At 40.6% G+C, this 27,895-nt stretch overlaps 1 protein-coding gene across 1 annotated transcript; it reads right to left on the bottom strand.

Annotated features, from left to right (window-relative positions):
* Positions 1-23,398: 23,398 nt before the first annotated feature.
* Positions 23,399-24,594, bottom strand: LOC103260814 (protein NDRG2-like). The gene is given in 2 exon segments (XM_008058465.2): positions 23,399-23,566; positions 23,568-24,594. Coding segments are annotated over 2 exon segments (1,074 nt in total). The 5' UTR covers positions 24,474-24,594.
* Between the last annotated feature and the right edge of the window lie 3,301 nt (positions 24,595-27,895).

Genomic DNA, 27,895 nt, shown 5'->3' with positions numbered 1-27,895 from the left:
CACTGGGTGTACAAGATGATAAGAACCCAGGCCCTTCTTAAATAGCTGTAGCCTGCTTAAGAAGGTAGTAACAGACTGGCAAATGGACAGTCACAGTGTAAATAACATCTTTAGCATTAACCTCCTAGAAAGGCTGTCCTATAAGGTAAGTCCTACTAGAAATGGTGACACTTGAATTCAGGCTCAGAGGATGGGTATAAACTGTATACACTACTGTATAAACACAGAGAGCAGGATTTAGGTAAAGGGAGCAGACATGGGATTTAAAGACACTGAGTTTGAGGGTACAGTGCTTTTAGAAATCTCTAAGTAGTTACCCATGGGGGAAACATGGCAGAGGGCAGAAGATCAAGACAGTCGGGATTGGATTATTGGATTATGAGGGGTTTTATATGTTATATTAAACACCCAGATTTTACAATGTGAGGTTAAAAGCACAGACCTAGAGCTGTGTTCATAGGGTTCAAATTCTCCGTCTGCTACTTACTATCTGGGAGTTTTGGGTAAGGAACCCAGTTCTCTACATTTCAGTTTCCCCATCTGTAAAGTGGTGATATTAATCAGCAATGGTACATTCATCTCACATGAGTCACTATATGTAAAATGTGTAAAGCAATGTTTAGCACATGATAACTGCTATAAAATGATTATTATCAGTTGTAGAGGGACCACTGAAGGATTTAAATAAGGTAGTAGCCTGGTTAGACTTGAGTCTTAGAAAGGTGACCCTTAAGAAAAGTATGAAGGCTATGAAAACTCAAGGGGCTGGGCTCAGTGGCTCAGCCTGTAATCCCACGCCTTGGGAGGCTGAGGTGAGTGGATTGACTGAGCCCGCGGGTTCGAGACCCGCCTGGGCAACTTGGTGAGACCTCATCTCTACAATAAATCAAAAAATTAGCCGGGTGTGGTAGCATGCGCCTGTAGTTCCAGCTACATGGAAGGCTGAGGCGGTAGGATTGCCGGAGCCCAGCAGGTCGAGGCTGCGGTGACCAGGAGCGGCCACTGCACTCCAGTCTGGGCAACAGAGTGAGACTTCAACTCAAAAAAAAAACAAAAAACAAAAAACAAAAAAAAGAAAGAAAACTCAAGGGGGGGAATGTTAGAAGGAAATAGAATTCATTCTGTAGTAAAGAGTATATTAGAGATGCAAATGGAGGAAGAGGAGCCAGATATAAAATAAATTTAAAAGGAGCCATTTTAAACCTTGACGTCCTATCAGAGAGAAGAGAGGTTTGGGGGTTAAAGAAAAGGAGGAGTTAATACCTAGTGTTCTGTTGTGAACATGTGGATTTATTTCTGTATCACTAACTAAAATGGAAAAATTATGGGTTTTGGAGTCAGATGGGCCTGGGGACCAATCTCACTTTTATTGAATAAGCTACAGAACCTCAGTTAAGTTATATGACCAGGCTGAAAATGAGGTTGATAAAAACAACCTTGCAGCATTGTGAAGGTTGAAATGAGGTCACATAAGGAAGATACCTTGCACAGTGCTTGACACACACATAGTAGGCATTCAGTGAATTGGAATGATAATAATAGTTTGAGGTCTGAAGGTGCCGAATTCCAGGTCTCTGTAGAACACCCCTGTGGCCAAAATATCTCCCCAAATAGACAAAAGACTGTATCTCTTACAGCATTAATAGCTATACTTTCAACATTAAGGTCCTCAGGTTATGCTTATCTTGATTTGCTGTCTCACTTCTCAGTACCTGGGACTACTGCTTTGTTCAAACTCTAGGGCTTATATGGCTTCATTGACAATTGAGAAGTCACTTAGATTTGGACAAGCGAAGATTGGAGAAAAGCCAGGAGCAGGAGAGAAGGGCTAGTACCCTAAGATGATTCAGTAAATAGAATGTGTGTCCCTATCTGTAAATAGGATTCAACGTGACAGATTAGCCTTTTCAGCAGCTGTTTTCTTCCTGACTAGAACTTATCAGAGCAACAAGACTTTGGTTCACATTTAAAATCTCACCCCAAAAAGTTTCAAGAAAGACACTCTCCTTAGCACCGGTGGATAAAGGAAGAGCAGGTACAATGCTTTGTGTTAGTGAATTAGGTTGTTGCTATCTTCCCCATGTGTAGAAAGTTCCCAAGCTCTGAGTGAGCCCTAATGGTTGAAAAAGCCACTCACTTCAAAAGCAGTCCATCATATCTCTCAGCAACTTGATATTTATTGAATTGAGTTTGGGGAACTACAAGAAGCTCTATTTTTAGTTCATGCTCAGAGGCATGTCTTTGATTTTAAAGAGGGTAGCTTGAAGCTCTTCTGGAGTCTGTGGACTGCCTGGTTAATCAGATAAAATTTTCTGGAGTCTGTGGACTGCCTGGTTAATCAGATAAAATTTTCCGAGGTAGAATCAAAAGGGAAGTTTTCAAGGGGATTTCAAAATTTTACTATAAAAAGCTGAGGAGACTATAGCTGGTCTAAACTTTCCTTTGACTCCTGGCTTGAACATACCCTTTTGGATAAACACCAGCTACTTCTCTGACTTATCTTTGAAGTACCAAGAAAGTCTTCATCACCTGAATTCCAAAAATAGGAGAATAAAATAAAGTGAGTGATATATGTTCTTTATAGCATAGAGGAACTGGATTTCATCGTATAAAGAATTGATCCATTTTCTTGTATTTTGCATATCAATAATATACATGGTAAAGCCAAATCAACGCTAATCAACAATATTTAATTATGAACTAGATTCCAGTTGAGACCCAGCTGACTATTATTAGATATCTATAATAATCTCCATCATTTCATACATGTCATCACATTTAATTATAATAATTTTCACAACAAATTAGTAAGGTAGATATTACTAATCTTATTTTAGAAATGAAGAAACTGAGATTCAAGGTCACTTAGCTTGTTTCTTTCTCTAACTGTAACCACCAGAAAATATGTTTATAAGGAAGAGAATATTGTTTTCATATAGTAAAATTCAGATAACCATGAACCAATGCAGAAAAATTCACAAATAATATATTTTAAAACTGATACATTAAGGGCAATGAGATGGACTGTAAACTACTTGAGGTAACAGATATGTCTTATTTTGCTTTCTATCCCAAATCTCAATATGAAGAGAGATTTAAGGTGGAACAACATGAGTGAATAATAATAATTTGCAGGGGCCTTGGATAAATATGTATATTTATAGAAAATAATAGAATTTCAGACCTGGAAGAGATTCTAGAACCATCTACACAGTGGTTTCCAAACGAAAGAATGTAGTGTCAGAATTCTCTCAAGGGTTTGTTAAAATAGGTTGCTGTGCCCCCAGCCCCTGTCTTTTTGGTACAGAAAGTCTGGGATAGGCTGAGAATCTGCATTTCTGATGCTACTGGTGAGGGTGATGCTGCCGGTCCAAGGACCACACTTTGAGAACCACTAATCTACAGCAGCAATAAAATTTTTTTTGTGTGGAGTCAGAGTCTCACTTTGTTGTCCTGATTGGAGTACAGTGGCATGATCATGGCTCACTGTAGCCTCAACCTCCTGGGCTCAGGTTATCCTTCCAGCTCAACCTCCTGAGTAGCTGGGACTGTAGGCATGCCACCACATCTGGCTAATTTTTTGCTGTTTAGTAGAGACAAGTCTGACCTTGAACTCTTGGGCTCAAGCAATCCTCCCACCTTGGTCTCCCAAGATGCTGGGATTACAAACATGAGCCACTGGACCCGGCCAATAACTAACATTTACTAAGGGCTTACTATGTGCTGGGCACTATGCTATAGTATATTACCAACATTAAGTCATTTAAGCCTTGCTATAATTCTGTAAAATGACGACACTATTAGCATCTCCATTTTATTTATAAGAACAAATGAGACATAGAGAAGTATTTTATCCAACTTTGTCCATCTAATAGTTGATGGAACCAGGGCTGTGAACCCAGGCAGTCTGATGCTAGATCTAGCACTTTTCCATTATTTTATAGCATTTCATGGAGTGTTCTGCTCTGTTCATGAATCCTGATGAGGAAATGAGGGCTCACAAGAAGTGGTTGCCCAAGATTATGCAGTGAATCGGAGGAAGAATGTGTAAACAAGGACACAAGCCTCCCAATTCAGCATCTTTTGGACTGCCTTCTCTTGGCATAGAGCACCAGGAGGGGGCACGGGCTCTACTCCTTCTTCCGGTTTAGATGTAATCCGTTTGAGTGGTGCAGATGTCCTTACGATGTGCTGGCACCCTAACAATTCCCCCGATTTACCTACTATTTCATCTGATCAAGGAAGGTGGTAGTTATCTGGAGGACAGAGTAGGGGCATTGAGTTATGAGGTTGGAGGCTCAGACCCAGAAAGGAAAAAGCCTCAGTTAGATTGCTGAACAGGTGGAAGGAGATATCTTTATGTATTGTGGCAAGTCCTCAGTCAAGTTTCAACCAACACACAGAAAATATAGCTCTAAGGGACTTTAGGTTATTGTATCTCCACCTCCCAAATTTCCCAGGGACTCTGGGAAGGAAAATTGAGGATGTGTGATTAGCAGAAACATGGACCTGGGAGAGCCCACAAAGTCATAGCTTCAGTTTCCCAGATACTATCCACCTTAGATATGCTATACTCATTGCCTCAGAAGGTGCCCCTACCCTGGGCCAGTAGTTAGACAAATATTTATTAGGACAGGCAGCACACTGTAGTGGAAAAACACAGCCCTCAGGCCAAGTCTCTCTCAATCACTGATGGCTGCATGAACTTAACCAGAGCTATTATCTTTCAGGACTGTCTCTGAAAGGGGTTATGGTAAGCAGAATAATAACCCCTCCCCTGCTAAAATGTCTATCTCTTAATTCCTGAAACCTGTAACTATGTTACCTTAAGTAGTAAAGAGGAATTAGCAGATGCAATTTAGGGTCTTGAGATGGGGAGAGTAGCCTGGATTATACAGGTGGACCCAATGTAATCTCAAAGGTCCTTACAAGCGAAAAAGGGCTGCAGGAGAGTCAGTCAGAGAAGGAGATGTGACCGTGGAAAGAAACAGAGGTCAGAATGATGCTATTGCTGGAATATTGAGGATGGAAGAGGGCACAAGTTTAGGGAGGTGGAGTCTGCTATAACCTGAAAAAGGCAGACAACTGTTGCTTTCCTAAAGCCCCAGAAGTAGTAAGCCCAGCTGACATCTTGGTTCTAGCCCCTTCAGACCCATTTCAGACTTCTGACTTACAGAATTGTGAGATGATATATATTTGTGTTGTTTTAATCCACTAAACTGGTAACTGTTTGTTACAGCAGCAGTAGGAAACTAGTATAGGGAGCAAATAAGAATTGTTCTGTCTACCACTTAGGGCTGCTGGGAGAGTCAAAGGAGATCAGTTATGTGGTGACACTTCCAAAACTGTAACTCTGCCAGGCACAGTGACTCACACTTATAATCCCAGTGCTTTGTGAGACTGAGGCAGGAAGATCACTAGAGGTCTGGCATTTGAGATCAGCCTAGGCAACATAGCAAGACTTCATCTGTATTAAATTTTTTTTTTAAACTGTGACCTACAGTCTAAATATATGCATTACAGTGACTGCATGAGAGAAGAAACCTGGATAGATAAGCATAGTAGTAAGTGGATGAATGTTTAATAACCAGGATGGGGCTGAGAGAACTCAGATTTGTAGCGTTTGCCTCTTTCTATGGTGTAAATATTCTATCACAGCACGTTTCAAGCTATAACGTGAAGTCACTGAAACAGGAGTTGGTAAAAGATGATCCATTCTCACCACTGCAAGGCAGCTCCAACACACAAGTGCATAAGCACAAACTCAGTCCCACCACAAACAAGGAGGCATGGTACTTATAATCCTTCCCCAGAGAGGCTGGAACATTACCGTGAATCCAGAAGTGCTATCAGGGAACCGCTCTTTCAGAATCTGCACTGGGTTCTCTGTCTTTAATCAGAACAATCAAGAGGGAATGCAATCCTGATATAGCCTCAGGAAGAAGTCAAATTTTTGATAAAGGAGAACTCTCTTCAGTGCAGGCACTGTCTCAATTAAGTTCCTACAGAGAGAATAATTTTTCTGGGAGATAAGCTTTCTTGAAATATGGTTCCTCACTTAAGTTGACAGGGAGTTCCACCCATAAATATAAACTGGACACCTACTATGTTCCAGTGCTGGGCTCATGAAAAGGTGTAACAACAGCAATGAGACATGGTCCCTGTCCTCAAAGAGCTCACAGTCCAATATCCCATGTTTCTTAGACCTCAGCCTCTTTTCTCTCATACTCACGTCTTCTGCAAAATCATGTGCTACTTACAGTTCATATTTTTTTTTTTTTTTTGAATTGGAGTCTCACTCTGTCGCCCAGACTGGAGTGCAGTGGCTGCTCCCGGCCACCGCAGCCTTGACCTGCTGGGCTCCGGCAATCCTTCGCCTCAGGCTTCCAAGTAGCTGAAACTACAGGGACGCGCTACCACGCCCGGCTAATTTTTTTTTTTTATTTATTGTAGAGATGAGGTCTCACCAAGTTGCCCAGGCAGGCCTCGAACCCGCGGGCTCAGGCAATTCACTCACTTCGATCTCCCAAAGTGTGGGTTTACAGGCTGAGCCACTGAGCCCGGCTAGTTCATATTTTTAAGTTAAAAATTTAAAGTGCCAAAATTGGATTTGGTAGGTTATATAAGAAACCTAACTTCAGTGGCTTAACCAAACAAGGGGATTGTTTTTCATGCAATAAAGAAATGATGGTTCGGAAACAGCCTCTTTCTTCCTTCCTGCCCCACTACTCTTAGAATCTTCATGGTCTAAGATGGCTGTACCTCACCCAACTGTTTCACCACATTTTCAGGCAAAAGACAGGGGATGAAGGAGAATTGAAGAGAAATTGGCACCTGCCAGCTGTATGACCCTTTTTTTTAAATCAGGAAAACAATACTCTTCCCCAAATCCCCATCCAGTGGACTTTTGCCTACATCTCATTGACCAGAACTGGGTCACACAGCCACCATGGCTACAACATAGTCTGGTGAGATGAATATTTTTAACTGAGAATATTGCTTCCTGAACAAAACTGGGCTTCTGTGAATGAAGTAAGAGGTTGAGCTAGTCTAGCTATCATAATCTTTCTACTCAGTACCACTTGAGAAATAACTGTAAAACCATGTAATAACTGGGTCATTTCATATGTTTTCTAATTCATGTTAAAATATAAATCAAAAATTTAAATGAAGAATGGAAGGCTATAAAGAATTTAAATATCAAATTTCAGAAACTCTGGATGGTCATTACCAGTGCTTTCTGGGGATATAGAATTTGCTGAATTCCCTTCTGTTTCCACAGGGCTAGCTCAGTCTCCAGACAAAGGATGGCCTCCAAGGGCATGTGGTAGCAACTGACTCTTAAAAGTTCTTAGGGAGCAGGCATCTAAAGAAAAATTTAAAAGCAAGGTATAACTATTTACAATAAGATATACAGTAAGTGTACAGTTTGGTGAGTTTTAACAAATGTATACCCTCTGAAACTAACACCCCAATCAAGATGCAGACCATTTCTATCACTCTAGAAAGTTAACTTGCCTTCCTTTCTAATCAACCTCTTCTTCCTTCTGGGGTAACTGTTATTCTAATTTCTATCTCCATAAATTAATTTTGCTAAACAGATATAGTTGGTCTGCATTAAGAATGTTCAGGGTAAAAAAAAAAAAATTGAGTTTAACATCAGAAGTAAAGAAACAATTTTCCCACTTTTCAAGGGTGTGTAGTACCTGGCCCACAGTAAACACTGCCAAATAGCAGTAGGTTTGGTTGTGTTGGTGGCCACTGCTATCCTTTCTCTGGCCAGGAAAGGTTTCATTCAACACCCTGCCTGCAAAGCAGATTTCCTAAAAGGCTCTTCCACCCCCAAAATATATTATTCATAGAGATCTTCAATATTGAAATCTTAGGTATGATTATTTATTGGTTAATTCTTTGCACCTCTCCAGAGCTTCGACTGGATGGGTAACTGGGTGAATGCTTTTGTGACAAGTTGCTTTTCAGGAGGAAAAACTACACGAACGTGCAGCTCTGACAGACCAGGTACTCTCAGATGAGTCATTGGTAACATGCAGACAACACATGCATGTCAACTTTTCCTGCCCCAACTTCTTCCACCCTCACTCCAAAGTCTCCTCTCACTCCACCTTCTGCAGGTGGAGTAACTGGGTGAAAAGACACACTTTTGCAACCAAGATAAGGTTAGGATGACTGTTCACATGACCTAACTACTCATCAGGAAAGTATTTTCAGAGTCAGCACAATCGTGGGTAAGCTTGTTAAAGGGTTTTTTTCTTTTTCTCTGACTTACTAAGGAGATGAACACTTTTGCACCATGTTTTTCTTGGTAAAAACAAATATAAGAAGGTATAAGCTGGATATGGTATCTAGGACACTGATATATAGCTAGTGCCAAATGTATCTTTGGTCAATAAAATGCCATAAACCTATTTGGTTTCCAGTTATACCAAGTCACATTGTGGGGACATCTACGCAGGTATGGGCCTGGGGGTGGTGGGGACAGCATCTGGTTCATTGACCCACTTTGTGGCTCTGGATGCTCTCTTCATCCTCACTCTCAAAGGCTTCTGGAATATCTCTGTTAGCTATGGTTTATTCATGTGGTGATCTGGAAAGTTTGTGTCTTCCTTTATACTGAGTTATTCTTTTTCTTTTTTTTTGAATTGGAGTCTCACTCTGTCACCCAGGCTGGAGTGCAGTAGTGGCACGCTCACAGCCACCACAGCCTCGACCTGCGGGCTCAGGTGATCCTTCCACCTCAGTCTTTCAAGTAACTGGAACTAGAGGCATGTGCTACCATGCCCGGCTAATTTTTTGATTTATTGTAGAGATGAGTTCTCAGCAATTTGCCCAGGCTGGTCCTGAACCCCTGGGCTCAGACAATCCTCTTGTCTCTACCTCCCAAACTGCTGGCATTTTATAGGTGCTAAGTTACTCTTAATTAGGCTCGTAGGCCTCAGCCTGGCATTCTAGTCCCTGCACAATTTTTTCCAACCAATTACTATTGCTGGTGCTTACCCTATGCAGACCTTGTTCTTCTTTAACTAGGAAGATATACTATTCATGGACCATGGATTCAGAAACATCTGGGTTCTGAACCACCTCAAATCACTATTGAGTCATAACTTTGCTTTTTCCCACCTCCACATGTTCCCTTGTCCTGGAATGCACGCCCTGCTCTTTCACACATAGGCAAACTCTTTGCCTTTTAAGGTCAAGCTCAAATCTTTTAGCCCTTCCTAACTATACAATTTGGTGCCATCTCCTTTTTCTGAGTTACCTCAGCATCCCATCTGTTTGCCATTTCTCTTATCTTGGTTTTGTTTCCAGAGTTCTCTCTCCTCTGCAATTCTACTTTAAATCTCTGTCAAAAAACCTATTACATAGTAGGTAGGGTTGGCTAGATAAAATACAGAACATCCAGTTAAATTTGAACTTTGCTTCAACAACTAGTAAATTTGTTTAAGTGTGGCCCAAATATTACATGGAAAAATACTTACACTGAAACTAATTTGTCATGTAAGTGAAATTCAAATGAAACTGAGCACCCCATATTTTATGCGTGTGAGTTCATGTGTGTATGCATGCTAAATATGATAACCGTTCACACACAACTCTTTTTAATAAAAAAGTACAGATTGATTTGGCTCCTTTACTAGAGTGCACATTGTATGATAGAAGTAACTTTGTCTCATTCATTTTGTACCTCCTCACCAACCCATGTTTCTTCCTCAAAGCAGTTTCTGGGTAAATCCTTGTCGGTTAGTAAAGTGACTAGCACAGTTCCTAAGTGCCTCCGTTTTGGAATCAGATAGACCAGATTTGTTGTATTTCTACCACCAGACTAAGTGTGTGATCCTTAGCAAGTTACCTAACTCTCAAAGCATTTTTGTTTGTAAAATGGGAAGAAGAGGAGAGTCCCCATTCCAGAGAGTTGTTCTCTCTATGCAGGAAAAGAGCTTAGCATGTCTGGCACATTGCAAGTGCTCAATACTTGTTAGCTGTTACTGTTGGAAATTATGAAATACAATCAGACCAGATAACTTGAATTTAGCAGCAACTAATTTGCTACAGGCAGTAAGGATTATATAAAAGATCTAACTATATAGAGTTTGGAAACATAAAAATGTAAACTAGATCCCAGACCTCCCTTGGAGAGAGTCTTTAGCTTATTTGATTTTTCTTTCAGCTAGTTAAAGGAAAGTTGTCTTGGGTTAACGTTCATGTCTGGCTTTCTATGATGTCAGTTCTCTGACTCTTACTCTAAGTTTACTTTCTAAGCCATCTTGAAATATTGTTGTAACTCCTCATCCAGCTCTTCCTGGTCATATTTACTGTCCGATTCTCCCTTTGTTTTGATCTTGGATGTTTAATTCCTCAACTAGAAATTATTTGCAGCTTCATTTGGACAGTGTTGTCTTTCTGTGTATAAATACATGTGTGTTTGTGTGTATGCAATGAGGAAAGAAATAAGTCATTTTGGTGTTTCCCAATGATCTAAGCACAGTTGGAGGGGGATGGCCATTAGCAAAATCATTCAAATCTGATATGTATTTATTGCTACTAGGATATATGTAAAGAAAGCCTTGCTGACTTTGGTAGCACATCTGTGTTATATCAGGCACCGTAATAAAGGCTGAGCTTACACTGTCTTACTTAATACTCACAAGAGCTCTATAAGGTTGATGTTCTTATCCCAATGTTGTAAAAGAGGAAACAGAATGAGATCAGTAACTACCTTTAAAGCTACAAGGCTGTGACTTTAAGCTGCAATTCAAATCTAGTTCCCTAACTCCAACCCCTCGGCGCTTTCTGCAGTGACAGTAGTTCTTCACTGGGGTTACAAATTAGAAACAATCCAGAGAGCTTATTTAATGTACTGATGCCCAGTCCTCAATCTCAGAGATTCAGATTTTATTATCTTTATTATCATTTAGAGATAAAGTCTCACTCTGTTGCCCAGGCTGGAGTGCAGTAATGCCATCATAGCTCCCTGTAACCTCAAACTCCTAGGCTCAAGTGATCTTCCCCCTTCAGCCTTCCATTGAGGTGGGATTGCAGTCATGCACCTGATTTAATTTTTAAAAGACTCTTTGTAATGATGTTAGTCTCCTCTCATTTCCATTTCTAAGACGTAAAACAAGAGGATCAAACACAATCTAATTTGATTCCCTATTGTTCTTACTTAGGAAACTTGGGCCCTAAAACTTTGCTATGATTTGCTTTTAGGGATTGCTGTAGATTGATGTTAGGTATATATACTGTATGTGCCTCATGTAACTGGAAGTGTGAATACAACTGCTCAGTGTGCTAGAGTAGAAGCAATAGCGTATCCTGAAAATAATTCTTTAAGGACATTATTTTGGTGAATTTTTGTTACCTCTGGTTACTTTTGCTACAAGTTTTTCAGAGACTTGTCTCTTCTTTGTTAGTCTTTACGTTGTGGACTATGCATCGTTTTCCAGTCAGCACGGGAACAGGCTAAGGCTGTATAATGTGTTTTCTGTTGAATTCAAATTTCTATTGAATTTGTCTTCTTTTTTTGTTCCTTTTCATTCTAAGGATTTTGCTGATTGCATTCACTTTTTTAATAATTTTTTTTTGCTTTAGAAAATCTTGTCCACACAGAAAATTATGTGCCATGAATGGTCTACATTGGAAATTGTTCTCTGCTTCAATACCATTGACATATTTATTAGAACTATAGTCTTTGACCAATTTCACCTATAGAAATCTAGTTTTTTTTCATTTTATGATAAGTTATCAGGAAATAATAAAATCTACCATTCATGATTTTTATTTACTAAACAAAATTTGTGTGTTTGTTTGTTGTGTCTCCTCTGCTAAATTGTAAGCTCTTCTAGGAATCAAGTTTTGACTGCCACTGTATGCCTGGTGCCTGGAATTGTGGTAGGGATTTAGTAAGTGCTCAGTAAGTACTGGTAAAATGCTGACTGTTAAGTGGAACTGGGAATTAGATTTGCCTCATTCTGAGTTTCTGCTATACCACTTGTGAGGTATGTAACTTTGAGCAAGTTATCTAACTTCTCTGAGCCATCTACATTTCTAAAATAACAAAAATAATATATTCCAAGACAGAGACAGGAGGATCACTTGAGGCCAGGAGTTCAAGACCAGTCCGGGCAATACAATGAGACCCTTTTCTCTACAAAAAGTAAAAAAAAAAAAAAAAAAAATTAGCTTATAGTCCCAGCTACTTGGGAGACTGAGGCAGGAAGATCACTTGAGTCCAGGAAGTTGAGGCTGTAGTGAGCTGTGATTATGCCACTGCGCTCCAGCCTGGGCAATGGAGTGAGCCCATGTTTCTAAAATGAAAATAATAATGATACTAGATACCTTATATGCATTCTGTGAAGATTGAATATATGCATCTGAAGAAATCAGTTCAGTGCTTAGCACATAGAAGATCCCTATAAGTGCCATTGGAAGTGATGTTTCCTTAAAATACTAATTTTTCACAATAATATTGTAGTTAAATAGAAATATATTCCACAATTAAGAACTAACTGCAAAAGATAATAGCAAGTTTACTCCACCAAAATGAAGTAATGATTTAGATCATTTGTCCACTTGTCTTTTCTTATATATTTTCATCTTGTTATGAATTTCTCCTTATGAAGAGGAAAGCAAGCAAGTAAATCCAATTCATGCTCAATCATGAATGATTTCAGGGGTAACATTTGTGTTTTATTTTATTTTTTTATTTTAATTTTTTTTTTGAGTTGGAGTCTCACTTGGTCACCCAGACTAGAGTGCAGTGGCTGCTTCCGGCCACCGCAGCCTCGCCTGCTGGGCTCCAGCAATCCTTCCGCCTCAGCCTTCCGATTAGCCGGAATTACAGGCATTCGCTACCACACCCGGCTGATTTTTTGATATATTGTAGAGATGAGGTCTCGCTGCCCAGGCAGGTCCACTCACTTCAGGGCTCAGGCAATCCACTCACTTCAGCCTCCCAAAGGTGTGAGATTACAGGCTGAGCCACCGAGCCCGGCTAACATTTGTATTTTAAAAGAAGATTTAAAGTAATACTCATTGGTATACTCAAGACCTGTGCATTTCACTACATGTAAATCATACCTTAATACATATTCAACTCTAGTTAATGATACACATGCTACAAGAGTTTGGGGATGAAGTGTATTGATGTCTGCAAGTTATTCTAAAATACATAAAAATATGATACATTGGTGAACAGATAGATGCCTAGATATGCAAAAAGCAAATACAGGAAAAATGTTCATTGTATGTGACAGAAGATTTAGGGCCTGAAAATAAAGTACTCACCGTAGAAACTAGTGGCTAGATGTGTTCACTATATACTTCTTTCAACATTTCTGTATGTTTGAAAAATGTTATTAAAAAATGTTAAGAGGAAAAAGAAAAATAAGGGGACCCTAGAAAAAGGCAATACCTAAACCCAAGAAAGGCCATTCTTGCTGGATTTCAGGCCTGTGGTACTTGTTGGTACCAATATTTTAGGAGGACTTCCCTGATTCTTCTTTAACTGTTGCCCAAAAGAAACCTCCAACACTGTCTCTACATGATACTGACCCAGATGACAAAAAACAAGATCTGAGGGGAAAAATTAGCAATGAAAAGAGCAGATGAAGAATGGAAGACAGAAGCAGGCTATCTCCAGGCACTCAAGGAACAATATTAATAATAATATTAGAGTCCCAGGCTTCCAAAGCTGCAGAGACAACATGAGACTCTGATCTCTGGTTTTTTAGGCCTTCTATCAAGGGTATTATTTATCACATGATTAAAATTATTATGAACAATTGACTATTTGGTCAAAAGTGAATGTAGGCCATGTTATTGGAAAGATAGTTATGCTGCTGAGTTTTTGTAATGGTAGTATTCTTCTTGTTGTGGGAAGGTATAAAAAGAAAGGATTTTATAATTTACAAGCTAAAAGTAGCTATGAAGTTTATATACATATAAATAATCAAGAACATACTCTGGTCATCTAAGGAAACAGGATCTTCTCTTGGTCCTAAGGGGTTGCGATGGGGTACAGGAAGACTTTAGAAAGAAAATGGAAAGGAACGCCTATGCTATTGTGCATCTGAACAAAAGGACCATGCCATCATTTGTGACAGTTATGAAGCCCATTTATTTGACTTTTTCTTCTGTTTGTACAAATGGAAACACACTGCAGGGTGAAAAAAAAAAGTAGATATATTAAATATCAACATGAAAACTGGTTTAACCAGGAAACAATGAGCATTAAACACACAAAAGGGACAGAATGAACAGGAGTCAGGGAGACAGTAACGTGGCAACCTGCAGGAATCCCAGCCAGAGAAAAGTACCTAATCAAGGTCACAGCCAGGTTCAATCAGTGACATAAGGGACACAAATAGCACTCATTTCTTTACCATCTGATTGAGAAATTGTACCAGTTTCTTGCCTGGGCTTCTTTGACAACTCTTTTATGATCCTAGGACTCAACACCAGAGTCCATGGGCTCGTTTTAGGGCAGGTAGAGGTGGCAAGATGGTGCCACTGTAAACGTGAAGTGCTCAAGGCCCTTTTAGCACAGACAATACCTCTGTGCATGCTACAAAAGGTGCCCTCTGGGTGAATGCATTACACAATTGTGCACCTTCCTCTGAGTTGCCACAATATTTGAGGAAAGGGAATGGTGGCTGGATTTCAGCCTTCATGGTCCCCCTGTTGAGTGCACACATTCTAGGACTATATATGGTGGCACGGGAGAGTTTCTCAACTACCCTACTATAGGTGTGTCCCCTTTTCACCAATGAGAATATTAAGTTCTAGAAGACCAAACCATCTTATTTAAAGCTCCAACCTAAATAGCAATAGACTTTTCTCAGGAGGCAACCATTCCCAAAGTTGGCCTACATCAATGTCATGGTATAGAGCAACTTCTGTATGCCAAGTACTTTGCTGAGTACTACTAGGGTGTGAACTGCGGAGATGCCCAGACACTTTTTGTTTGTTGGTTTGGATTTTGGTTTTTGGTTTTTTTTTTTTTGAGTTGGAGTCTCACTCTGTCACCCAGACTGGAGTGCAGTGGCCGCTCCTGGGTCCCGCAGCCTCGACCTGCTGGGCTCCGGCCATTCTTCCGCCTCAGCCTTCCAAGTAGCCAGAATTACAGGCATGTGCTACCACACCCGGCTGATTTTTCGATTTATTGTAGAGATGAGTTCTCGCTGCCCAGGCGGGTCTCGAACCCAAGGGCTCAGGCAATCCACTCACCTCAGCCTCCCAAAGGCGTGGGATTACAGGCTGAGCCACTGAGCCTGGCTGAATAAAATATTTAAAAAATTTTTAAAAAATGCATCACTACACTGGCAGGAAGGTAAGGGGTAAAACAAATAAATAAATGAGGAAGCATGAATCCAAAGAGATAAGTGAATTCTTAAGATGAGAGCTTCCCCAGGACAAATGTCTACCCCCAAGTGACCTGAGAGCTGGTTTTGACATTTGCAAGTAAATATGAGACAGTCTAGAGCAACGTGGGAAATCAGATCAGAGGCCCTTTTATAAATCATCTTATTTCCCGGAGGATATCTGCCCAGTGACAGTTTATACCAGGAATATGTGTAACTTCCTTTCCCCACTCAAGGATAGACGGGAAACCCACCTGTTTTGACCCTGGCTCTGCATGGCAGAAGTCTAAAAATATGTAACCACAGGCTAGCTTTATGCAGACTTGCAGTCAAATTTACATTTTCAGTGTGATTTGAAAAACCCTCACTGATAATTTGTTTTAAACAAAGTACTCAGAGTTGGGTGTAGAAACAAGCACACATCCTCACTGAAGGAACCACTGTCACAGGCCTCAAGGAGTCCCAGATGCAAAATCCCATGGAAACTGAACACACAACTGAAAAAAAATCACAGTACGCTAGAGGAAACAAGTCGCTGTGAAAAAGAACCAGCAAAAACCAACAGAGAGAAAATGCAGGTTGACAAACTCTTCAAATACTTAATTATTGATTAAATTTAAGCATGTTTAGTATGCTTAACAGAAAAGATGTTATTTTATTATTATTTTTTTGAAAGCAGGATTTATTGAGAGGATAGGAACGCTCCCATAGCGGGAGGAGACCCAAAGGGTTGCCTGAAAAGATGCTATCAACTGGATGGCTAACAAATAAGTGGCTATTAACAATGACCAGACTTATTTTAAAACCAAAAAGAAGGTTTACAAATAAAAATTAAAAGTATTTAATGTTAAAAAGTATGCATTTTAAAGTGTTATGTTAATACACACATGATATATTTGAGTTTGCCTCTCGGATCATAGCGCTTAAAATATTTATTATCTGTCCCTTTCCAGAAAGCCATTGACAACTGTGTTGCAGGGGCACCTGCACAGAAGGCATGTGGTCAGCTTGCGGTTCAAATACAGGGAGAAGAGATGGAAGCTGAGGAATCGAACAAGGGAGGCTAGTGAAGCCTCAGTTGGACACAGTAGCCCAAGTAGTCTTGGACCCGATGACTGAAAGGAGGCTGTATTTATGTGTCCATTAAATATGCCAGATGACACCTCACATGATCCCAGAGGAGCCTTGGAACACAGGGACCTTGCCTTCTTAACCTTTATGTACGGGGCAGGGGACATAAATCTTAGTTGCCCCTGAATCTTGAGAGTTTAATGCATGAATGTGAGGAAGTCAAGGGTGGAAAGATATTGGCCCATGCATATAATTATTAAGCAATTGTGGATGGCATTGTGCAAACAGAGCAAATTAAGAGGGGAAGGGAGAAAGGGGATTTTTTTGGTCTGAGTCATGTATCTCAGCTGCATGTCCCCAGGTACTCTCTGTTTGCCAAACGTGAACCAAAGCCAAGTGCTTCTTTGTGACCATTGGCTGTGCCAGGCTGATCCCAATGCTCCGTTTCTGAGCACCGAGTGCTGACATGTTTACCCTGGGAGAAGTGTGGGAGGGGTGAGGATGCTGGCACAAACTTCAGGGATTGCCCCAGAGTGGTACAAGCTGCAGGAACCCAGCAGAGGAAGTGATTTAGGGAAAGGAAAGCAAGAGGCTCACCAAGCTCCAGGGTTCTCCATTGAAGATGGAAGACACACCCGGTCTGTTCGAGGTCTCCCTTAAGGTGTGTACTCATCTCTTCCCTGTTCCTTAGAATGAGTCAGTGAGATCTAATTGCAGAACAAGAAGCTGGGCTGTGAGCAACCATTTTTGAACCTCTGTTCTATGCCAGGTGTTTTCCCCATTATCATGATCTTCACATCAATCTCACAGAGTAGATATTGACTTCTCCATTTTGCAGAAGAGAAAAGTGAGCCCAGATGGAAGCATTAAGAAATGTGCCACCTGGAATGGTGGCACACACCTGTAATCCCAGCCCATTGGGAGGCAGAGACTACAGGATTGCCTGAGCCCAGAGGTTCAAGACCAGTCTGGGCAACTTGGTGAGATTTTGTCTCTACAATAAATAAAAAAATTTGTCGGGTGTGGAGGTGCTCACCTGTAGTTCCCGCTACTTGGAAGGCTTAGGTGGAAGGATTGCCTGAACCTAGTTGGTCAAGGCTGTGGTGGCCGTGAGCATGCCACTGTATTCCTGCCTGGGTGACAGAGTGAGACTCCGATTCAAAAAAACAAAGCAAACCAAAAAAACAAAGAAAGAAATGTACTGAAGGCTATAAAACAACAGTGGATTCAGTCAGGTCTTGCTTCAAAACCCAACTCTTTCCTCCACACCAAGCAGGTGCAGCCAAGAACCACCTGGAGGAAGCAACTCTACTCCTCAGGCAAGTACAGGAAGAAAAACAGGAAAAGTCCTGCTGTCCTGATTCCCAATCTGCCCCAAGTGTTTTCAATGATGTATCATGACTTCTTCTGTCTGACATGTTAGCTCTGCCTCATTATCAGGAATAGATGCAATGACAAAAAGTAGTTTTGTTATCAAGAGGTTGCTACGGAAATACTCTTATGTTGGGGAGTGGAGAGATTTAAAATGATTTACTGAGATTTTCTGCTGGACTAGATGTGCCAAGTAGTTAGACTCAGGGAAAGCCAAAAGAACATAATTCTGAATCAGGAGAAGTTGATGCCCAGCACAGAATAGAAAGAAGATTCTAGTGTGTATAGAGAATGAATTAATATGACAACTTCTGAATAAGGACAGGCTGGTGGGCCAGTGTATGGAGATAGTTTTTATACTTAGGCTTCATTGTCTTTTTGAAAGCTGGGCCTAGGTTTCATTTTCTACTGAAGGGAATAAAACTACCATGGGAAATTTAATGATGGGTAGAAGGAAGAGAAAAGAGCAATGTGATGGTTAATTTTATGTAGCAACTTGACTGGTCCATGGGGTACCCAGATATTCAGTTAAATGTTATTACTGGGTATGTCTATGAGGGGTTTTCTGGGTGAAGGTAGCATTTGAATAAGTAGACTGAGGGAAGAAGATTGCCCTCCACAGTATGAGTGGACTTCATCTAATCCACTGGAAGTTTGACTAGATCAAAAAGATGGAGTGAGGGAAGATGTGCCATCCCTGCCTGACTGTCTTTGAGCTGGGACGTTGGTATTCTCCAGCCTTCAGTCTAGGACTTGGACTGAAACTGACACCACAAGCTTTCCTGGCTCTCAAGCCTTTAGACTTGAACTGAAACTATATCACTGGATATAGTTTAAAGCTCAGTGACTGCAGCTCCTGAAACTTCTCAGCCTCTATAACCATGTAAGCCAATTACTTATTATCTATCTATCTATCTATCTATCTATCTATCTATCTATCTATCTATCTATCTTTCTATCTCTCTATCTATATTTCTAGCTATATCTCTATCATTTATCTATATCTATCATCTCCTAGTACTTCTGTTTCTCTTGAGAATCCTGACTAATACAAGCATCTTCTCTCTACTTCATTCTCTTCCCATTGGGACCTCTGTATGAAAGTTGTGCCTGGAGACGGCCCTGGGAGAGACCAGGAAAAGAGAAAGAAGCAGATTTGGGGCTCTATAAGTAATTTAAATTCCAGGTAATTTAATGATATGGGTGGGCTGGAAGAAATGGACACAGGGCCAGCTTCATGGTCATGCAACCTATGCATTTACTAGGGCCTGCACTCAGGAGGGTTCACAGTTGGCTTAATGCTCTGCTGTTGCAGTCTTGAAATTCTTAATAAGCTTCAAATAAGGAGTGCCACCATGACAAGTCCCTTAAAGAAATGTTGATTAGTATAGGAAGTGACAACAATGACTATTGGTACATAAAAATCTAGATAGTGTACTCCAAACCCTCCAACCCCTCCCCTGCCTCCAACTCCCATGAACTTAGAAGCCAGGGATTCAGATTTCTACTTTTTTTTTTTGAGTTGGAGTCTCACTCTGTCACCCAGGCTGGAGTGCAGTAGCAGGCTCATGGCCACTGCAGCCTCAACCTGCTGGTCTCAGGTGATCCTTCCGCCTCAGCCTTCCAAGTAGGCAGAACTACAGGCCCATATTACCACTCCTGGCTAATATTTTGATTTATTATAAAGACGAAGTCTCACTAAGTTGCCCAGGCTGGTCTCAAACCCCTGAGCTAAGGCAATCCTCTTGCCTTGGCCTCCCAAAGTGCTGGGATTACAGGCTTGAGCCACTGTGCCCAGTCCCAAATTTCTACTTTAAGCAGCTACATGAAGGAAAAGGGAAAGTGCTGATTACACTTTCCCAATGGGGCAGGGGGTGGGTGGGAGGGAAACATATAATGTAAATCCATTCTGGGCCCTCAGACTAAGTTTCATTACCCTTTGTAATATAAACCCTTCTCTTCAGAACTGACTAAGAAGTTAAGTAATGTGAATAGTCTGGCAAGGCCTTCATACCCCCCCGGAGAGAGAATATGATCTCCCCAGCAAACCATGGTGAGTCAAGTGCATTTTGCTGGATGCACCATCAGAATGCAGCTTGCTTGGGAGTAGGTTGTGAGGTTGTCCTGTTGGCTGCCGGGCTGGGCTTGGCCAAACTGTGCATGCGAGTACCAGATCCAGATATGCTTACAGCACATGAGCTAGGGGAATGATTTCAAGCTTGTTGTAGTTCATATTCTCAGCACATTTGAGTTTTATGTAGCCCTATCCTTTTTTTTCCAGGAGGTCTGGCAGTCTTCAAATGACAAGACTTCCCAACTTAGGGACCAAGTGTTTTTTTTTTGGATGATTGGTGAAAGCAAGTAACTGGTAAGGCCTGGGAAATAACCTTTCTATGGTCTCCTTGTCACCTTTATTTATATAGCTGCAAACACTGCTCCTGAAGTTCTTTATGACCTGCAACATAAACAGTTTTAATCGATGGATTTTTCTTCTCTCCATCTGCCACACACACACACACACACACACACACACACACACACACACACACACACTAGTGCACTGAGTATTCCTCCCTCTATCTGTTTAAAAGAGCCCCACTTTTCTTGAGAAAACTCATTTTTCCCCATTCCAAGTGATCTGCATAGGATTAGTGATCTTTTTGTCATTCCAATAATTGTCTTAAAGGTTCTGTCCCTTAGTCTTAGGTACCAAGATTCCCAGAACTGCTCTACTTCCCATATGCTAAGTGTTCAATGCTCATTTTTAATTCTGTGGGGGTATTTAGGACTTATTACTAAACCTCTGTTGTTGTTTTTTTTTTTGCTTAAGCGTATCAGGGTAAGCTATTGGTATGGGAAGGAATATCATTTTGGAGGGCCTTTTCTACCCCAATTTTCTTAAAATAACATCATAATCATTTTCCTCAACAGCCTCCTCTTAAACACAGCATGGCTTCAACAATTCTAGGCATTAGATCCTCATATGACAGCTTCTAAAAGCAGGGAGGGAGAAGGGAAAGAGTGATAATGACAAAGAGAATTTTCTGTACATATCTCTTATCGGGGAGGAAATACCTACCCAGAGTCCCCAGGAGACATCATCCCTTTGCTACTTATTGGTTAGACCCTCAGGAAAGTCACTGGCTAAAGATTATGAACTACTACGATTGGCTTAGATTATTCATGATTCATCCACTGGGGTTGAGCACAATGCTGGTAACACAGAATCAGGGTTCTGTCAGCAAAGAGAAAGAGACCATGACTGATGTTGCAAGACACTCAGTGTTTTGGCATCTTGGTGCATTTATCTGAAGTTATATGTAGGATAGTTTTAATATTAAAGGTAATATATATGAAGATCTGAAAGCTTGTTCAGTACTAATCATCTTTTAGGCACAATGGTAGGCAACAAGAGAAAGAATTAATAAAGTCTCAGTTAAAAACATTACATGAGTTTAACAGGTAATGCAGGTCATTAAAAAACACCATATCTATAAGCAGCATATAGTTAAGTGTGAATAAATGCAGTGAAAGCAAAATATCATTGATTCTCTTTATTAATGGATTCTGTATGTATTTGCAAATTTGTTTACTTGTTAAAATTTATTTGTCACCCCCAAATCAGTATAGGTGGCTTTCATAGTCATTTGCAGACATGCACAGAGTCACAAAAAATTTGAATCACCTGATACCTGTTCCCAACTGGGGTCAAAGAAAGTGATTCCCTCCCTTTTTATTTCAGTTAGCATACTGTTGACATGTATCCTTTTTGTGGTGTATTTAGGGCCATGTTTTTACATTTGTGTGCTTTATGTTGGTGACTTCACTGTTTAAAATGGCTCTGAAGCATAGTGATGAAGTGCTGTTTAAGTTTCCCAAGCACAAGAAGACTGTGATGGGTCTTATGGAGAAAAATCAGTGTGTTACGTAAGCTTCATTCAGGCATGAATTAGAGTGCCATTGGCCTTTGAGTTCAATGTTAATGAATCAGTATTATATATTAAATAAGAGTTTTTAAATGGAAAAACATAAAACAAGCTTATATATTGAATGAGTAGTGAAAATTTTGCAATCAGAGGCTTACAGGAAGCTAACCTTGTATTTCTTCTAGGAGCAATGATTCAGTATTCACTAATGGCAACATTATAAATGTTAACAACTGTGAAAATTGGCTTTAACTATATATCTTTTAATATAAGATATTTATTTTATGAAATAAAAAGATAGAATTTCTGTAGACAAATTATGAACATGTTCCAACTCCGGGGGGGTGGTGAGAAGAAATGAAAAATGATTATTAACTTTAATAGCAAATGAGAGAAAACTTGTTGGTGTGAGTGAAGGTTTCCATTCAAGATGTTGACAGCAGTGTGGTATAACATGTTGACAAATGGAATACAGCCTAATTGTGCAGCCCTAAAAGATTGGCTTGATAAATTTCTGTAACTCCAAATGATTATTACTCAGGCATTAAGTATGTTGTGGAAGAATATTTAATAATCTGGAAAATTATTTACAATGTATACAAATTGTGTGTACAATATGATCTCAGCTTTGTATCAAAACCTGCTATATGTTGCATATGAATTATTTGTGTGTAAAAATTAATTAATAGAAAGACTCCTAGGAAATATGTAAAAATGTTAAAAGAGGTCATTTTGGTGTGGTGAAATTTTGAATACGTTTTAGTTTCTTCTTTCTGCTTTTCTCTCTATTCCAAAATTTCTAGCTAGAATAACAGAAATAAAAACAGTAGATAACATTCAATTTTTTTTTCTGATCCGCTACAGTTTATTGTTACAGCAGAAGTTGTGGGAGACAGGAGGGCACCCTCCACACATAATACAGTGTGGCCAGAGCCCCAGGGTAGCCCTTTCCACCCCGATGCCAAGCCCCAAGCAACCCGGTCCAAGCTTAGCTCCCTCCCCAGCCCACTCTAGATGCACACTGATGCACACTGATAGCTACCAAGATTAGTGCAGCCAAATGGCCCAGGCCCCTTCCTCTTGCTCTAGTGCCAATCCTTCCCCCATTCCAACTTCCTTTTTACACACTGAATGTTTCTGTCACCTCCTGAGGACCACTAGCCTACCAGCAAGTCTCCCCCTGACACATTCATGTAGGCCCATACCCCTCAGAAGCCTGAAGGGCTCATGAGAAGCCAAATCAGCTTTGGTGAATGCAGCTCCAGCCCCAAATCCCCTGCCCTTGCAAAGATGGGATAAGTAGGGAGAGTCGGATGGAAGCACCATGACAACTACAACAACCTCTTATCCCTCGTCTACAGACACCTAGATCAGGGAGAAAGGATACATGCCGTCTCCACCTCAACTCCAAAGTGGGGAAGGAGGATCATTTAGGGGTCTGGGTCCCTAAGAGATATTAGAACACCTCTCCCAGGGGCTGAAGGGAATCACAGGTTAAGGTCAAGGTTAGGGTAGCAATCAAAGATCAAGTTTGTCTTCCCAAGTGATCTGCCCATTTTCCCTTGCGTATTCTGGCCCAATGCCCTTCTGCACCTCCCAGGTTAGTTCTGGGGGAGGTGTGGGCTGGATCCCACACTAGGGCAACATGGGCATTCAACATAAAACTTCCATGGTGTGCCCTGGGGGCCCAGAAGAGAGAGCCCCAGACTCGCTGCTCTGAGACAAGGTGCGAGAGCGGGACCGGTTGCCTTCCATGGATGCTGCACTGGTCAGAGAGGCTGTGCGAGACCGGGAGAGGCAAGTCATGCAGGATGAGGCCATTGTAGCCCATGCCTTGCAGGAAGTACTTGAAGGCCTCAGTCAGCTTGCCTGGCTGAGTCAGCTGGGGTTGACCTCCAGAGTTGGCTATCTTGAGGAACAAGGTCTGGGTGGGGTCCAGTTTTGAGTTACACTCCACCACTGCATCTTCATGGGGTGCTTGGTCTCCTACCACCAGCATCACAGGGCACTTGAGGGTGATATCACCTCCACGCTCTAAGTTCAGGTCTCGGCGGTTGTTGTAGCTGTTCCAGTACAGTTCAATGTCGTCCAGGTTGGGTGCATGTGTAATGGTATTTCTGTACTTTTGTATCAACTCGGAATTTCCAGACAACTCTTCCTGGCTGAAAAGATGTCCGAGGATCATCTCTGGAATGGAAGAAGTGAGGCCCGTTAGCTTGTGGGCTGCCCAATCCATCCAACCCTTGGCATTGGGATCAATGTTGATGAGGACAAGACCTTCAACTGTGTCCAGGTGGTTAAGAGCATATCTCGACAGGATGTATGCTCCAGCTCCAACACCAACTCCAATTATTGTAGAGAAATTTGAGTACTGCAGGATGCAAGGGATCATGTCTGCAAGCTTGTCCAGAGATGGGTACTGATACCCCAAAGGGAACACAGGAGCCCCCTCTTCCATTCCAGGGGCATCCACATGAACACGCACGAAGTTCTGAATGATTTCCTGCATATCCCCAAATTGAAACAGTGGCTGGAAGCAAGATTTATAGTTGAGTTCCACATCGTGGTAGGTGAGTATCACTGGGCGTTTGGGCTTGGGGGTGCCATAGACAGTAAACGTGACAGAGCCATAAGGTGTCTCTACAGAGTGAGTCTTGGCGGTTTTTGGTTTCTGTCCTGGCAACAGTGGCTTCTCCTCAGTGATCTGCACCTCCTGCAGCTCTGCCATGGTGACTGGGCTTCTATTGGATGGATGCAGTGGGATTAGGGGTCAGGGTTCTTGCTCCTCCCGACTCTGGGGTCTGCTGCAGCCGCAGCCGCTTCCACCTTCACTTGCCTTTGACTCGGGGCCCGCCAACATTCAAATTTCTTAACAAAAGTAAATATTCCCCAAAACTTAAGTGGTTATCTGTCATCCTGAAGCACAGAGTGGGATTGGGTGAAGGTTAAAGAAGGTATCCTGGACAGTGATGAGGTTCAGAGACTAATTTGGGAGATTTAGCAACTTTAATTATTATTGATCTTTATTTACCTTGCTGGAAGATTGTAAATAGAACCTTAGCAGAAAACATTTTTATCTGGCAGCTATAAGTAGTGAGAAGATCTGCTTTTTATGATGGCAGAAAAATGTTTAAGACCCATGGAGATTTGTTTTATCCTTCAGATCACTGTGTATTATATGAAAACTGGAGAGTAAAGAAGGTATCTGAGATAGTCTGTGAAACAGAAGTTAAGATGGGATTCTCTGCTAAGAATAGCATCCAAAATAAATTTGCCAAGTTCTACATATCATAAAATGAGATGATGGACCAATTCATTGTTTCTTTTTGGATACTTTGATGGGGACCAATAAGGCTAAGTAAAAGGATAAAACATATATATTTTTAATCATGCTGAAAGAAACATGCGATTAGAATAAAAATACAGAAGAATAGGAAGGATAAAATACCTATAATTCCTTGCACAAGAGAACACCTCGATTAATGATTAAAAACTAAAGTAAAATGAAGGCATTCTGGTCAAGGCAACAACATTAACCTTTGGTTAATTTTATTTTATTACAATCTCATTATATTACATGCTCACATTATTTTTAACCCTCAACATAGTAAGCATTTTCACATGTTATGGTAAACTGCCCAATATAAACCAAAGATTCCTTCCTTCCTTCCTAGTTTTAGTCATTTAGGTTATTTTCTCCTCTTCCTCTTCCACCCCATGCATATAATAAATAAATTAGAAAGAAAACACCTTTGTGTGGAAAGGATTTTCCATCCAACTGACAGCTCTCTGACCTTGGACAAGTCCACACCTCTATGATCTGAGTTCCCCTACCTGTAAAATGAGCTGGTTAAATTAGAAGGTTCTAAGGTCACTTTCAGTTCTGAAATTCAATGATTCTAAGGTGTGCATGGTCTAGCGTGTGACCCCTCTTTAACCCCTGTTATTTGATTCTGATCTTTGACTCTTCTTACTCATCCACCTGTCTTTTCTGTCATCTTGTATTTGAACCAAACCAGTTCATGCCATAGCTCCTGACTGAGCAAAACAAGCATCCAGGTGCTTTTGTGAGACCACCACGTCTCATTCTGAGCCCTTTCCCAGTAATCTGTAAGCAACATATCCAGGCGGCACAGGACATAATCCTCTCTTAGACCCTGGAAGTTGATTTGTTTTGATGACCTCTATCAGGTGGAGATAAAAATGAAAGATTGTGCTCAATGCCCCACATGATTAGTATAGCAACTGCTTCATTAAACCCCAGCTACACTTTCCAAGTCTTTCCTGGCTTAGAGGGAATACTAGATGGTAAACCCCAGAGCCAGTAGCTGTGCTTTAAGCCCCCAAACAGCAATACCTAATGCATGTTTGATTCTGACCCAAAAGGAACGTTTCTAACATTTCTCTGAAAGCTATAGACAGGGAATCAATAATAAAATCAATGACAGAACCCGTCTTTGATGTCTGGGACAGATATACAAGGTAACAGATAAGTTTTGGATAGTTTAGGGAGGGGAAGAACAGAAAGATCAATGTGAGCTATTTCGAGCATTGGTTGGTAAGTTTCAAAATGACAGTGAGATTGAGGAGGGGAAGTAAAAATGACTAAGAGGCAACAGGCCCAGACAATGGATGCAGTCAGAACTCTAAGGGGAGATGACGTTCACTGAAAGAGACACAGACAGAACTCTAGCAGGTAAAATTTAGATCTTTGTGAGGTGTTGTCATGACTGTGGGAAGGCAACACTTGGGTGAAACTATCCTCCCAAAGGAAGGGAGTTGCGACTTATTTGAATACTGTGTGATTTGGGGGCAATCCCTTCAGGTCCCTTCCCACTGTGGAAGCTTTTCTGTCCTCTCAATAAATCCTATTTTCTAAAAAAAAAAAAAAAAATGTGTGTGATTTGGCCAGACCCAGAACTCACTGCAGTTTGTCTTTTCACTATGGAGGACCTCCCATGGGAAAATTTGCAAAACAACAGAAAACAAATTTTTGGTCCTAAAATTAAAAAAAAAAAAAAAATAGAAAGGACCATGCAAATATAATATTTGACAAGAAATCAAGAACATCTGACTTATGTACTAGACCATAGTCACGTTTTTCAATAAAAGTTCTGAAGGAGCTACAATAGTAATAAACATTTATGTAGCACTTGCTTTGTGCTTGGCACTATTATAAGCACTTTAAATGTATTAGCTTCTTTAATCCTCATAACCAATATCATGCCAAGAGTCATTCACTTGGGAATGGAAATCAACCTAAAGGATGCAGAGTGTGAGGTGGAGAAGGAGATGGTGGGTCAGGGATCAAAATCTATGACTATGGAAAAGTCACCAGGAGGCTTGTCTGGGACAAAAATGAAGAAAGATAGAAAGTGTCTTGACTGAGTTGCTGGGTTCATTCACTTGTTCACTCAATGTTGAATAAGATTTATTACAGGGTATGCCAAGGTTCAACTTTAAAAATAATGCCAAATTGTTCTAAATGGTGCTTATGTTCCTACCATCGATGTATACAAGATCTCACTGATGCTTACCATTCCAATGCTTGATCTTAATAGGCTTTCTAATTTTTGATATTTCAAATAATTTTATAATAAATTATATCTAATTGTGCCTTAATTTGTATTTCTCTCATTATTCTTACAGATGTGTGCTAGTAGACATATACAAGATTGTTTATAGCAACACAATTCATAACAGCAAAAAGCTGAAGACAATTGGGGTATTCATACAATGTAATGTCATACAGCAGAGAAAATTATAGAACATAGACAGTATAATGTACTTTTTACAAAGTTTGAAAGCCAAAATGATAAATTGCTTAGGCATTTGTATGTAAAACTCATTTTTTAGAAAGCAAGGAAATGAGAAAAAGAAAATTCAAGATGGAGAAAAAAATTCAAATTTTCAGTGGGGGTAGGGTGGGGTAAAGAAAGAGCACAGAGATGAAGTCATTGACAGTGTTCCCATTCTTGGGCTGGGTGGTAGGCTCATAGATAGATGCTCATTATAAAAATAATTAAATTCAAGAGAATAAATAAAATGAAAGAAGGTCATGCATGGATTACTATTGATGTTGTTTCATGAACCAAGAATTATGAATGTTCCAATTCTGTGTGCCTTATTCAAGAACACAAAATAAAACAT

Source organism: Carlito syrichta, unplaced genomic scaffold (assembly GCF_000164805.1).
Source record: "Carlito syrichta isolate Samal-C Ts95f unplaced genomic scaffold, Tarsius_syrichta-2.0.1 Scaffold303353, whole genome shotgun sequence".
Classification (NCBI taxonomy): domain Eukaryota; kingdom Metazoa; phylum Chordata; class Mammalia; order Primates; family Tarsiidae; genus Carlito; species Carlito syrichta.
Note: the sequence above shows the minus strand (reverse complement) of the source record. Positions and strands in the feature narration are given on the sequence as shown.